Source organism: Amblyomma americanum, chromosome 5 (assembly GCF_052857255.1).
Source record: "Amblyomma americanum isolate KBUSLIRL-KWMA chromosome 5, ASM5285725v1, whole genome shotgun sequence".
Taxonomy (NCBI): domain Eukaryota; kingdom Metazoa; phylum Arthropoda; class Arachnida; order Ixodida; family Ixodidae; genus Amblyomma; species Amblyomma americanum.
The window spans coordinates 65,031,853-65,046,958 of record NC_135501.1 but is presented as its reverse complement, the minus strand read 5'-3'; the positions used below and the strand labels follow the sequence as shown (position 1 = coordinate 65,046,958).

Here is a 15,106-nt window from a genome sequence, read left to right as displayed (position 1 = left end):
GCTTGATAATTTGGAACATTTTAAGCCCTTTCTGCATAGGCAAAATCCGTTGTCAACGACTTATTTGGTTAAAATGCCTCGCGGTTAGGATAAGTAGCAAGTTGCTGGAGTTGCCCTCGCCTTTTACTCAATGTACTATGGTGGGAAATATCATGTGGCCTAAAAAAAACACGCCGATTGCTAAAGAAATGTAAAGACTCTCAAGTGTTTTAAAATTAAAGCCAATAAGTCTGTCGATGGCGTCGAAATGAAATAAACAGAACCGCCAGGAAATGAAAGCTCCAGGCAAAGTTTACATTGAAGTTGCCTGTAGCGCCACCTCTCGGATGCGACGCGGACTGCGTCAGAGGAGCGGGGGAGTAAGCCCACTGCCCCCTTCTAGTACACTGTAGCTCGGGTATAGAGGCTAGAAGGTTTGACTAGTGTCGTGAACGCGCCAGCGGAGAGGAAATAATTTGCAATGACGGCTCACAGATGGCGCTGCAGCTAGCAGGTGTGTTGTGCGCGCGCTCGGCAGCAATGCCGGGAAACGCATTTCGCTGCGAGCATCTCGCTATAACGGCTGCGATATTCGTCTGGCCAAAGCACAAAATATAATACGAGTGTCCATATGTTCTGCGGTGCATGCGGCGTCGGTCAGCAGCGATATTCTCAGCAAACCACTTTCGAAGCTACTGCTTCAGGTGGGCATAGACTGTTGAAGCCGCGAGCGCTTATATTTTTGCTTGTTTATGCTTTGGTTAACACATTTTCGCGGAAAAAGGAACAAGGAAAAGGTGCGCAACAAGACACTGACGAAGGGAAATGAACGAGCACAACACGACATGCGTAGAAACAAGAAAGGCTCGTCATCCAAGAAATTGAGCGCGTCTTGTATATAACGAATGAGCGAAATTACGGCCTCACGTGTGGAACGCACCATTCACGGATGGTCGTTACAGCCCCGAATACCTTAATGTAATCACATAAATAAGGGAACAGAACATATTAACGCAATGTTTATTTACAGGAACATTTCACTGATGCAGTTCCATCGGCATCACCTCAGTTTGAGCAGTTTTAATTTTGCTTCTCGCGATTGGACGCCTTATCTTTGCTCATTGCCTTAGTAAAAAAATGCAACCTCGTCAAACATAACACTTAATCACATCCCTTGTAAGAGCGCGGGAGTGCTCGTTGCCGCGGACTTCTTGGAGTTCATGCCCTTGTAGAAAATGTAAAAACGACATCATGCTCCCAGCATGCAGCTCGTTTCTGCTGAAAAAGGCAGTGAATGCATTTTCTAGTTTAGTTACTAGCACTTCAATGCGCTTTGGAGTGTACACCAAACCTCCATGGTCAGCCTGCCTCGTCAGTGAGGCATTCTAGATCTCATTTTTATCAGCCTGTAGGGGCAAATTAAATAGCCAAGGCAGATGCACATGCGGGGCATGGGAATCTTTTCAGTGATTTCCTGACAACGTAGCCACGGCATAGAAAATGAGTCGGCTGTTGCTTTTCTTTTCTACGCAGCCTTTATGGTCAAACATGCTGTCCTGCTCTTGCAGCACTGCTGAAGCATGTGCCAGGTTTCCCTCGTCCAACAGGTCATCAATTAGGCTTGCTATCTGTGCCGCCTTTTCTTTCCTTGCATCACAGTGCTGCAGAAGAGAAATTACAACCTCAGCTGGTGAATTTCCGTTCTTTGGCGGCTTTGCCAATTATTGTAGAAGGCAAGGTTTTTACTATAAGCAAAAACTGCTCTGGAGAGGGGTCGTCATTGCAGCCGAATGATTGTCTTACAATTCCAAATAAATTCTCCAGTTTGTCTTGGCTCAAATTGGCTGTCAGGAAATAATTGTATTTTAGTGATGACGTCACCTAATTCACAAGTGACAGTGTGCTTTTCAGCGTCACTAAGACCGAAGGCAGTCCCTGCACTGAGAAATCCACCGCCGTGCTGAGCGGCATACCGTTCCCATTCGTTCAAGAAGGTTAGAAATTCTAGAATTCTCGCACTTGCTGCCTCTGGGCGAAGCCCTTTGGAGAGCACCCTTGATGTCATGACAAATATCAAGCGTTCCATGAGCTTCAGAAATCGTTTTGTTGGCTCAGTTGTACGAAAAATTTTGTCTAGCTTATCCTTGTAAAAAAAAAAGTCCTTTCATAACCTCATCACTTAACAGCTGGAAGGCAAGGTAGACACGCATTTTGTCAAATGCATTCGGCTGCAAATGGGATAAAGTTAAATGTGGCATGACTTTCAATGTAAGCGCGTCTTTGTCAAGTTCCACGCTTCTTTGATAACGCCGACGTATGCATTACCACCTAGGATCTGGACTCCCTTAGAAGTAAATGCATTCCTTATATATTTTACGATGTTAGGAAAATCAGAAATGAAATGAAGGTTCCTTGTTTTGTCCACGGGATGTTGAACCTCGCACTTGATTTCCTGGGCTAATGCTGGAAAGATGGAAATGCGCTTCGATTAACACAATAAACAATATCGTGCTCACAATGCAGACACAAATTAGCGAAGCGGAAGCGCACCAGAAAGACGCGCTTTCACGCGACGAGCGACACGAGGAGCTGCGGCGGCGGCATCGGCTTCTCTGCTCGCCTAACTCGCCTGCCGCGAACAGCGCCACCTACGCTAGCATCGAAACAGGCTTCGGCGCGGCGGCTGGCGAGGGCGCCTGCTCACGACACTAGTCAAAACCTCTAGCCTCTATAGCTCGGGCCCTCGCGCCTTGTAGCGTGCGTGTTCTGAGGTTCATTTCAGTTGTTTAGTTCCGGCCAATGTTTCCCTCTTCCATATTTGTGGCTGTTCTGACATGTTAGACACCTAAAACGGTAGACAACGACGGTTGTTCAGGTACCTCCTTTTCTACCTGAAGAATGGAACCTGGCGAACAGCGCCGCAGGCACGGCCCTTACAAGACATACCTGAGCCATAGCCTCCTTTATACTCTCTGTGCCTGGCAACGGCGCGGACATACCTGAGCCATAGCCTCCTTTATACTCTCTGTGCCTGGCAACGGCGCGCTCCGCGGCCGTCGTTGCCCCTCCTCCCATCCTCCTCCACCATCGAGAGGTTACGCGGCTAGCTGCCGACAGATGGCGACGGAGGGTGCCCTGCCGCTGGCGTATCGTGCGTAGTGTAGCAGAAAGTCGCATTTGGCTGCCCCAGCTCAGGTGCTTCAGTATCGATGGCAGATGCCGGGGCTAGCAAAAATCTTTTCCTTCCTTTTTACTATTACTTTTAATAAAACCACTACCACCACCACCACGTTCTTCCGTCGTGCTGCTTTCATTTCGTGCACCAGCATTGCTTGTTGCATCTAGATTTTGGTGCTACTCTTACTGCATTTGGATGTAGCAGGACTACGCCGCTGGAACAACCTGTAAGTTGCTGTTTTTGTTGTTCATGTTACAGACATCTGAGTGACAGCAATTACTTTATTGTTCAGCGATCGGGCCGTGTTTTTCGGTGAACTAAATCAAGTAATAACTCATACTCTGCTTCATTAAGACGCAAAAAGAAAGATTGATATCATTCGGAAGAGCCATATGCGTCAGTATTGCAGTTTCGATAACTTTGCGCGTGAATTTGCATTACTGTGATGCTCAAGCACGTGTGCGCAGCATGATGCACGTGTTTCTATGCAAGTTTTCTTTGCAGCGCATCGCATTATCAGCTATTTAATTAAGTGACTGTGTGTTCAACGTTACATAAGTTACAGTTGTAAGCATACGTTACCATGTCCGCGAAATCGAATATTATAATACGTATTTCAGCTTCATTTGTTTGTCAAGTGTGATTAGCAAGTTAGTTTGTGCACGAAGCGCAGAAACTTGGAACATTTTACTAAGAATAGGAATATTCAATTTACAGATCCCGATGGCATACTGCTGTGTGCCACTGTGCCGATCAGACGGGAAAAAGAAGGAGCCTGGCGTCTCCTTCCACGAGATTCCTGCCGAAGCTTCGCTACGCGAGCAGTGGATGAAAAAGATAAGAAGAGATGACTGGGTCCCGAACTGCACCTCGAACTATTCGAAGGTGTGTAGTAAACACTTCACAGAAACGGCGCCGTTTGAAAAAGGGCATTGTGCCCTCTGTGTTTGCCGACTACCCGCCGTACATGCAACCCCGTACTTTGAAAGAAAGAAATAGTGTAACCATCAGGAAAAGATCAGCTTTGGAGAGCCAGCACAGCCAAGATGAGCCCACGAAAAAACGAAAGAGGAATAACGAAAATACAATTCCTGAAGTGTCAATATCTGGGTGCTCCTCAATGCCAAGTGAAAACTGTTTTGACGTGGAACAAGAGCAAAGCTGCATTGGTGCAAGCCAACATGAAGCACCGATTCTTCCTGACAAAACATTAGTTAGTCATATAGCTGAGTGCTCCCCAATGTCAAGTGACAACCTTTTTGATGTGGCACAAGAGCATTCAAGGTCCATTAGCGCAAATCAACATGAAGCACCAATTCTTGCTGACAAAACAACACAAGCTGACCTCAGACCTGCCAGCCTTCTGGCCGTGGAAAGAATAAAATGGAAGAGGAAGGAAAGAGATCTGAAGAAGCAAATAGAGAGGCTCCGCACCACAGTAGACCATTACAAAAGAGAGCTCAAAAGACTTAATGAGGACTCTGGATTTGGTGATATTACGTATATTAAGGAACAGGCAAGTCAGAAGGACATTGCTGCAATATTCCTATTAAACCAAATTGTGAACTACAAGCGAAAAATGCCAACGTGGTCGGAAGATGTAGTACGCCATTCCATTGTGCTTAGGCACCTTTCTACCAAGGCGTATGAGCACATCAGGAAGGAAAGACTTCTGAAGCTGCCAAGCAGGAACACGCTTCAAAACTTCATTGGGAATACCTCTGGAGAGACAGGTTTTAGTGGCCTTGTAGAAGCTCGACTAAAATCTGAGCTGGAGAACCTTAACTCTGCACAGTCCAGAGTTTGTTCCCTGATTGTGGACGAAATGAGGATTAAAGCAAAGTTGCAATATAATAAGCAACAAGATTGCTTTGTTGGCCATGTAGACATGGGTGTAGCCAGTGACCCTGACAGCAAATCTGTACTGGCAAATTCTTTGCTTTGTTTTATTATTAATGGGCTGTCCACCTCATACAGGATACCTGTGTCATATTTTTTTACAAAAGGCCTCAACGGCAAGCAACTGTCAAAACTGATGCTCTTTGTTCTGAACAAGGTTGAGGAGGCCGGCTTCAAGGTGGTGCGTCTTGTCAGCGACAATCATAAAGTAAACGTCAGTGCGATGAAAGAACTCAGCGGTGGATTCCTGACCTACAGGATAGAGCATCCATGTGATCCAGAACGGCTGCTTTTTTTAAGCTTCGACTATTGCCACATACTGAAGAACATTCGCTCGCAGTTTCTTGCTCGGGACCTCGGAGAGAAGGGAGAGATATCATCATCTCACTTGAAGAAGTTATATGAAATGCAGAAGGAATGGATAGTAAAGCCAGTGAGAAATTTAACTAGGAAGCATGTGTTTCCCAACAACATTGAGAAAATGAACGTGAGGCGTGCTGTGGAGGTGCTTTCACCAGACGTTACCTCTGCCCTCGAGTTTTTAAAAGAACAAGCAGGACACAGTTGCCATCCATCGTTTGGTTATGCTGGACCAACAGTAGTATTCATGAAAAATGTCTATCGTTGGTTCCTGCTACATGACACGAGCAACAAGCAGCAACATATTGAGAAAAGATGCCCTGATGTCAGGCACTTCGATGATGCAAACGACGAGAGGCTTGAATGGCTCGAAGTGACATTTCCACTGTATATAGGTAAATTAAAAAAAGTGCCACTTATGCACGCGGCTTTCTGACAGCTGAAACATATGAAGCTCTCCTGCTGACCCCATACTCGACTGCTGCCTGCATTCGCTACTTATTAGTTGAGGAGCAGTTCTTCTTTGTTCTCACTAGGAAATTCAGGAGTCACCCTATTGAATCTTTATTTGGAACTTTGAGGCGGTCACTGGGCTGCAATGACCAACTGGATGTGCGCTCAGCACTGTCAGGATTACAAAAAATCTTGAATACTGGTATCGCAGCGGCCTCGGAATACAGCAATGTGCTACGTCGTGAAGATGAAGAGCACAGCAAAGCGCTTACGGCTGCAATGCCAAAGGCATCTGAGAGCCCTGACGAGCTGAAAGCGGCAGCTGTGCAAGTATTAAAACGTTTAAATGTGCAGAGTGTCCCTGCAGCTCTCCCCACTTTGCAGTTGTCTGCAACAGTCTATATAGGGGGGTATATAGCTCGCGTTGTAAGTGAGCATATAGATTGTTAGAAGTGTTGTGCGCTCACTACAAAGCCGCCTACTAATCAGCCACTTCAGCAGTTTACTCGGCAGCAGGACAGAGGGGGACTACTTTACCCCTCAGATCAGCTATTATACATTTTGGAAACACTGCAACTGTTTGTGGAAGCAGCTTTGAAGGAGAAACCACAACTTCAAAAGCCACTGAAGACCCTGACAGAGGCAGCAGTGTCAGCTGTCTGCAGATCACACCTTCTGAAGTGTCCTGTAAATGACAGAGGGCACCGTGAAACTTTGGCTGAACTCATGACCACCAGGTTCATCAGGCCACTACTAACCAACTATGCAAGTGCAGTAACGGACAAACATGACTTGTACAAGCCATTCAGCCAGAAGCCTCTTTCGCGGAAATGCATGAAGCTGTAGAGCAGCTGTTTTTGACCTGAAACCTGCCAATAAATACTGCTATGCATGCTCCTCAGTTTTGATTTAGATGAGTGCAATTGAATCATTTATTATTTCTAGCTTTCTCAGCTGCTTTTTTTTTTACCTGTAAATAAACGCTGGTACCTGTGCTCCTGAATTCTGTTTTATATGAGTATATTATTAATCTTCATTTATTCGAGCTGCATCTGCAGAAAAAGCAGAACACTGTTGATGAATCTTGTAATGGTATGTGCAGTTATTAATCTTAATTTATTCGAGCTGCATCTGCAGAAAAAGCAGAACACTGTTGATGAATCTTGTAATGTTATGTGCAGTGCGCACACTGCATGCAATGTTGAAATTTTCACGTCTCGGCAACAAAATGCGTTAAATGGCCGTTACGCGTAGATAAGTCCGCTTTCAAGTAGAATAGAAAGGTGTAACACAGGTTTAGTAGCAAACGTTCCGCTTGTGGCAAATAGCAACGTCGCGGTACACCCCACGCTGTCTGCGCCTTGACCCTCCGTCAGTGGCGCCCCCAGCAGTGAGAACGGCGGCGTCGCGCAACATCCGCGACGGTGCCGCGCTATTGTTATCGCGCTGAGCTGACGGGCACAGAGAGTATACAAGGCGGATTTATAGTGGTGGCGAAGGCTGGGCCGAAAAGTGGTTTAGCTAGGGTGCCTCGATGCGCGCGCCCTCTCCGCCGCTCCGTGCAGGGTGGAGCCATCCTTTGACAGGGTCAGTGCCGCCGCCGCGGAAGAGGGCAGCCATATTTGAGCCCACTCCTCGCTTCCCCACGGGCCGGTTGCACGTGCGTGGTCGCGCGTCCGCCCGGTCGCAGTTTTCTTCGGTTTCAAAACTCGCAAGATGCCTGGCTGTTGCGTGCCACTGTGCTCAAACCACTCCAGAAATGGCTGGAGAATGTTTTCATTCCCAAGAGACCCTAAAAGAAGGCTCCTCTGGACGGTGAAGATAAAGCGGGACAAATGGCAGCCTGCAAACTCTTCGCGCATATGCAATGTAAGTACAGTGATTATTTGGACGGTTGCGATTTTTTGTAGTTATGTCTGTCGCTGCAGGTTTACATTTAATATGTGCGCTGGAAGTTCTGTTAGTGTTCCTGGAAAGGCTGTAACTACGCACGCTATACGTGACTACATCTTTTATGAAACATATATAAGGAGGAATTATACAGCAGATGAGTGGCGGAAAATCATTTTCATAACTCGCAGGTGTGGACATGGATTTTGTATTTCTGTGCACAGGCTAATAAACACAACTAACGGTAATATTAGTTATATACAGTGAAGCGTTGCAGAAGCACTCGGCATTTATGCAATAACAGACTGCTTGCTTGTAGTCGGTTAGCTTAGAGCCGACAGGTTCTTGATTAATTTTTCAAATGGCCCTAAAAGCAAACGCATCAAGAGACATGCGTCAGAAGCGTCAGAAACTTTGACAATAGTTTTGTAGAGTTTTTATTTGTTCCAAGGCTGTTTGACGAAGCCAGGAATTAGTTACTTTTGGTAAAACTCCCGTGAATGTGAGCTTTCGTATATAGTAGCTTCGCTAAGAACTTGTTGCTTCTATCTGGCATTTCTAACGTTGGCGCAGTTATTGTGCAGTGCCGGCTATTTCCCTTGTGCGCAGCCATTATTAGTCTGACTTTTAGGATTTGATAAATGCAGCTGCCGAGTGTGCGCGACTCCTTAACATCGCTGGAGCAGTGCCAGAACTTGTGTATCTTTCAAAAGGGGCATTTCTTTCTGTTTGTACTACATACTGGACGCCTGAATTAATTTTCTTATGCAGGCCCATTTCGAAGACAACTGCTACGAGAATCACCGCGCGGATGGAAGGAAGCTGCTAAAGTCAAACGCTGTTCCAACCATTTTTTCGTTCAGACGTAAGTTGCACTATATTTTATTATTGATGGCAAATATGATGTGCATCACTGTTGTGACTCATGAGTTAGAATAATAGCGCTTAAAATCTGGCCTTCTAAATGCAGTACCAATTGCATTACCAATTGCAATTTTAAAACTTTGTCATTGAAATTGTGCCTGTTGCCAAATGTTTGGGAGTGCTCTTTGAACAGCACACGTCTTGGGATCTGCAAGTAGATACAATCATTAGGAAAATATCCAGAGTATCCGGAGTACTTTCTAAATTGAGACATTGCCTCCCTACATGTGTAAAACGCTTTATATATAACTCTCTTTTTATGTCAATAATAAACTACTGTTATTTAGTCTGGGGGACAACCACTTTATCAAACATTAATCAGTTACATATAATACAAAAGAAGGCTGTTCGAGCGATCATGAATGTCCCATACCTTGCTCATTCCGAACCACTATTCAGGGAGTTAAAATTAGTGCCGCTTCCTGAACTTTATCACCATACTCTCAGAAAGCGTTATCAAACAGGTATCAGAAAGAAAAACAAAACTCTTGAAATTATATCGAGTCTAACACTAAACAGAAATGTTCGGGACACTCGCTATCACGAGACTTGGGAGGTTCCGTGTAACCGCACAAAATATGGTGACCAGATGCTGCGATTTCAACTGCCGAAATTACTTAACTGATTACGCACACATATATATATATATTTTTTTTTTCAAGTTACAACGCGTTCGCCTCTGTGTTTTTTGCACTTATTTATTGACTGCTTGTTCAGATGTGTGGTGATATTGTTACTTTCCTATCATTATTTTTTGTATGCAAAGTGTTACCTGCCTAGTTTTTTTGCACAAGTTCTTTTCATTGATTTCATGTCTTGCTCATATCTAATGTATATTTGCACTGCTGTGTCGCTGTCAAGAAGACGGTCAGTGGGCGCTGCCAAGCCCTATTTTTGTGGCTTTTTGCCCACTGTCCGTGACATCAGTGTCTGTGGGTATTGATGTTGAAATAAATTGGAATTGGAATTGAATTGGAATTGGAACTTTTCAAGCTTAAAATTTTCGCTTTTAGGTTATGGTTCGCGCAGCTATGAAATAACTGCCGACACTGAGCAATTCTGACGAACTTCACTCATTTCTGCTCTTGCATTTCCTTTTGTTTGTGCAGCTATGGTCCACCACCAAAGAAAGGCTCCTAAGGAGAGAGGCACACCCGCTCTACCAACTACATCAAACTCAACAGTGCAGGAACAAGGACCTGGCGTTTTTGCGGATTGCGATGAGCCTGGGGGAACGAACTTAAGTGAAGAGGTTGTCTATCAGCCTAGCGATGGACAAACAGAGCAAAATGAAGGCTGCGATGCACATTCATCCAGTAGTTGTTGCGCTCAACTGAGAAAACAACTGGAAGATGTGAGAAAGAACCACAGACAACTTCAAGAAGTGCATAAAAAAGCCAACTTGACTATTAACTCTCTTAAAAAGAAGGTGCGAAAGCTAAAAAGCGCCGTAGAGCACTTTAAAAAAAGGATAAAATTTTTAAATAAAGATCAAGTTCGTGCACTTTCCCGAAAAAGCAACAAGGGAAGCATCTGGTCGCCGCAGACTATTAAACAGGGGCTTCAACTGAAGTTTTCTTGTGGGAAGTCTGGTTACAGAACTCTCAGACAGCTCGGCTATCCACTTCCGGCAGAAAGAACTCTATCTCGTCGCCTCCACTGGCTCAAGTTCTCACCAGGAATTCTTACAGACGTTGTAGAACTTCTCCAAGCGAAGGCACAAGGCATGGAAGATGTAGAAAAAGACTGCGTCCTCTTTATCGATGAGATGGAGATTGCCAGAGGGTTTCAGCTTGACCGCGCTGAAGACATTGTGTATGGGGGAGTGACATTGCCACAAAAGCCAGATGAGCCTGCTAATCACGCTCTGGTGTTTATGGTTGGAGGTCTCAACCAGCGATGGAAGCAGGTGATAGCTTATCATTTCACTGGAAGCCATGTGGATGGCCGCACGCTCAAGGACATTGTTCTGCAAGTTGTCCAACTCTGCGCCGATATTTCCCTCAGAGTTCGGGTTGTAACGTCCGACATGGGCGCCTCAAATCGAGCGATGTGGCGTGAGCTGGGATTTTCTAGCCACCGAAATTCGAAGACAACCTGCTCAATACCACACCCTTCGCTCAATGATATGGAGTTGTTCTTCAACGCAGACGCTGCTCATGTTTTGAAGAATATTAAAGGTCAGTTGATAACATCTCATGCATTTACATTAAGTGAAGCAACAGCCAGCCAGTGCGATCTTCCCTCACGTGAAGTGAAACTGGATCATGTGCATGCTGTGCTGGAGTTTGACAAGGAAAGGGAGCTAAAGCTCGCACCGAAGCTCTCTGAAGCCCATGTCTCATCTGGACATTTTACGAAAATGAAAGTCGGACTTGCCGTGCAATTTTTCAGAGAAGCTCCCAGTGCAATCCGATACCTCATCAAGGAAAAAGTGCTGGACATAGAGGCAGAAACAACAGCTTGGTTTTTAGAGCTGGTATCAAGATGGTACGCATTAATGTCGTCGCGTCATCCATCTGTTGCCCTAAGTCTGCACGATGTGGCGAAGCATCATAGAGCTCTGGAAACTCTAAACCTGGCTCTAAACACCTTTCAAGGGATGAGCATGGGCAGCACGTCTCAGTGGAAGCCATCGCAGGCGGGCCTCCTGATCTCCACAACGGTCGTGCTTCGCCTGCAAGACATTCTTTTGAACTCGGAGGGCTACAGCTTCTTACTCACCAGCAGGCTGCTACAAGATTGCCTTGAGAATCTTTTCTCTGTGGTTCGTCTCAGGAAGCCTGTCCCAGACGCCTATGATATGAAATGCGCACTGAAACTTGTGTGCATAAGCCAATTTTTGCACACGCCGTCTACCACCAGCTACAGTGTTGACGATTCTGAGTACCTGGTTGACCTTCTGTCAAACGGGAAACGTGAACTCGCTGAAGCCGAGGTAAAGGAAATCGATGACTCGGAGGTTCTTTTCATTGAAGCGCTAACATCGACTGAATGCAGCATTCTGTTCCATATTGCCGGATTCCTCGTTAAAGGTATTCTGAAAGCCATAAATAATTGCGAGCAGTGCAAAGCTACTCTGCTCGGTTCTAGTGACGCTGAAAATGCATATCTCACAAGGCTGAAGGAGTACCTCGAAAATGGCGACAACCTGCATTACCCCAGTCCTGAAGTGATGAAAGTGCTGAAGTCGTGCGAGGAGCATTTTAAGGGCATCACAGAATGGGCGGAAAGCCTTCTAACTATGAAATCTCCAGTGCAGGCTGTGATAACATACCTAAGACAAATGGTTCCGTTTAATGTTGAAACATGCCAGGCTCACAACGAAATCATTCAGAAGTTGTTATACTCGACCTACGCTCGAACGAGGCTGCGAATTCACCTGCGACAACTGGAAGAAAAAAAAGTCAATGGACATGCAAGCAAAACGTGTGCTGGCGTCAGCTTGCCGTGAAGAGATTTGTAAATATTGTGTATAAATGTCAAATTCACCATAGTTCGCTTGTCTCCTATTTTTTGACAGTAGCTTTAATAATTTACAACATAAATAAACTGCATTATTACAACTCCTAAGTAAGTGAAATTTATGCACTTACGTTTCTCATTAACTCTTCACACTATATAAGAAAAACTTCCTCAGTCGATGAGACACGCGCATTTTCCCAATATAGGCTCTGTTGATAGATGTTATTTTTTTGTCTTTTCATGAGAGTATTTTTCACAGTCAAGTTTGCGTTCACTTAATGTTTTCGGTGAAGGTATGAAGGCGCCGAAATTATCCCATGCTTTGTTAAAGTGGTTACTTTACATGAAAAAAAGCTGCACGAATTATGCAGCTGCATTGTATATTACAGCTACAGTGCAAACTCCTGTACCACAGCATTGTTTCTTTTTTTTTACCTGCACAAATTAACAAACAAAAACAAGCGATGCCAAGGATCAAACGACTACGAATGTCCAAGGGCCTACAGATTGCGTCCATTTGATTCTGAGGGGGTAAAATGTTTCATTAATAAGCCTTATCATTCTCAGCATTTAATATTGACTAATACGTTGCGGTGAACGAGATAAACTCTGTTTTTGCGAGTCAGCGCACTGAGTCCCAGACAATTTACAAAACTCCGTAAGTCAGCTTTTCTGCATAAAAAAAAAACACCTTTACGATTGCGACGCGAACTGTCCGAGGGAGAAGAGTTGGGTGCAGCGCAAACGACTTTTATTCCTTTATGTTATGGTGTGCACGGCCAGGCGAGCACCTTGGCACAGCTGCGTTTCAAATTTCCTTCAGGAATGCAGCCCGGGGAGGGTGCATTGTAACCGCAGCAATGGCTTGGGAGAGCGGCCCCTAATCTCTTTATTGTGAAAGCAACACAGGGCAGAAGCCTGTAGGAAAGGGTTCGGCAACAATAGATGTCCCCAGCGATGCACCCTATTTCTGCCTCCAAAACCTGTTTCGCCGCGATGGTGAAGGGGCCTTCGCTGCGCAGAGAAGCTTACCTCCAGTGTTCTGAAACGAGTGGGCTCAAATATGGCGGACACTGCAGCAGACGACGCGGTTGTCCCCACCCTGCACGGAGCGGCGGAGAGGGCGCGCGCATCGAGGCACCCTAGGTTTAGCGCGACTGCAGCACAACCAGAGGATGGGGGGGGCAAAACACTAATATAAATAAATGATAAAACTACAAAATTGGAATGTAATCTGCCAATAGAAAAGAAAAAATATATTAGCACCTTGTTTTATGAAAGAGGTAAGTCATTTTATTAAAACCTGGCAAATTTTGTATTTTTGCAACACTCTTGACCTGCCCCCTATTCATGAGTGTGCGGTGCATTACAGCGCGTCTTTGCAGGCCTTGTTTCGATACCCGGCTACAGTGGCTAGAATTGGGAAGTGTGATGAGCGGCATGCAGCGCCTACGGGGCGCGTTGAAGCCTTCGGAGAGGAGCCGCGAGGGGGCGCGCGCTGTCGCTTATACGTTGGCCGATCCGAGTCGCGCCGTCTCTTCTGCACGCCGTCCGCCGCTGACCGCTGTCGGAAGTCGCGCTCGTTTCTTTTTGTGTTACAGCAACAGAGAAGTCTCTATGCGTACTCATGCCTCGTAAACAGGGTCATTGTTTTGTGCCAGGATGTACTACAGGCTACAAGTCGTGTAAAAAGAAACTGTCTTTGTTCGGGGTTCCGAAGGACCAGGCTGTGTTGGCGCAGTGGCGGCGAGCTATTCCACGTGCTGACAAGGAACTCGAAGAAAACTCCGCCGTGTGCGAGCTACACTTCGACGAGAGGTATATATCCCGCCACTTTGAACACATCGTGAACGGTGAAATTGTCCGGATTGACAGGGGTAGGCCTCTCTTGCTTCCGGGAGCTGTGCCTACACAGTTTCCTAATCTCCCGCATTACCTGTCAAAGAAGTTGCCTACAAGCAGGAAACGCCCAGCGAGGACTCCACTTTCAGCTCCACCTAGCAAGAAGAGTGCAGGAGACGAGCTTTCACCAGTGAGTGTTGAGACCGAAAGCCTCTCCAGCTCAGTTTTATTTGAGGACTTGGCCCTGCCGTCAGCTGCATGGGGAAAGCATACGTTAAGTGTTTCGCCTCTGACTGTGGCTTACAGCGTGTGTCGGACTGCAGTGGATAAGCGCATCTTGTTCGCAGAAAAGCTAGTTTTGTTTTCAGGACAAGGGGGCAGTGTGACGCATGATGTTTTTGTCAAAGGAGTGCAGCAAAAGAATGTCGCGTGTGAAGACCCTGCATCGCTCCTCGAAAGAGTGGACGCCATGAGCATTTGTCCGGGTGCAGGCACTATACACGAATTTCCATTCGTGCTTGGCAATAAGAAGATTGTTCTTTCAGATACGGCCATATCGAGCCAGAAATGCCAGGGCATCACCACTGAAGGCAAACCATGTATTCAGTGCAAGCATTTACGGAAAGCTCTTCTTAACCAAAGATCAAGAAAACGGTGCAGTCCGACTGGAGTAGCCCGAACTTCAAAGCGTAGAAGAGCACAAGCCACCCGTCGATTAAAAGTCAAGGTAGCACTTTGCACTCAAACTATTGAGAAGCTGAAGAGTCAAAGTGCAGAACTCGAAGAGGGCGTCCTCGCAGACCGGTTGAAAACGCTTCCACCAAAGCAAAGACTTGCTGTTATGCAATGTTATCAAGCCGCTCGCCGCAAATCAACAAAAGGCATGCACTACAACCAGGACTGGTTGCTAGAATGTATAATAATGAGAATGAAAAGCCCGAGGCTCTATGAGCATATCAGGCGGGAAGGCATACTCATTCTCCCAAGCAGAAGCTGCTTAAAGGTCCACATGCGCAAGTACAGAAGTGGGTTCGGATTTAACCCTGCTATAATCACGGGGATCGCAAAGAGAACTAAATCTATGGATGCATTCAAGTGTCACGGCGGCCTCATCGT

The 15,106-nt window shown here is 45.9% G+C and overlaps 1 protein-coding gene across 1 annotated transcript; it reads left to right on the top strand.

The window, feature by feature from the left end:
• The first annotated feature begins 7,424 nt into the window (after positions 1 to 7,424).
• On the top strand, positions 7,425 to 12,348 carry LOC144132496 (uncharacterized). The gene is made up of 3 exons (XM_077664951.1): positions 7,425 to 7,738; positions 8,531 to 8,624; positions 9,793 to 12,348. The coding sequence occupies exons 1-3, from the start codon at positions 7,586 to 7,588 to the stop codon at positions 12,135 to 12,137; spliced, it is 2,592 nt and encodes an 863-aa protein (XP_077521077.1). The 5' UTR covers positions 7,425 to 7,585; the 3' UTR covers positions 12,138 to 12,348.
• The last annotated feature ends 2,758 nt before the right edge of the window (positions 12,349 to 15,106 follow it).

Bases quoted from the DNA above. Each gene is read 5' to 3' on its own strand.
- LOC144132496 (XM_077664951.1), top strand. From the start codon at position 7,586: ATGCCTGGCTGTTGCGTGCCACTGTGCTCAAACCACTCCAGAAATGGC. The intron at 7,739-8,530 runs GTAAGTACAGTG...TTTCTTATGCAG, and splicing joins ACTCTTCGCGCATATGCAAT to GCCCATTTCGAAGACAACTG. The intron at 8,625-9,792 runs GTAAGTTGCACT...TTGTTTGTGCAG, and splicing joins AACCATTTTTTCGTTCAGAC to CTATGGTCCACCACCAAAGA.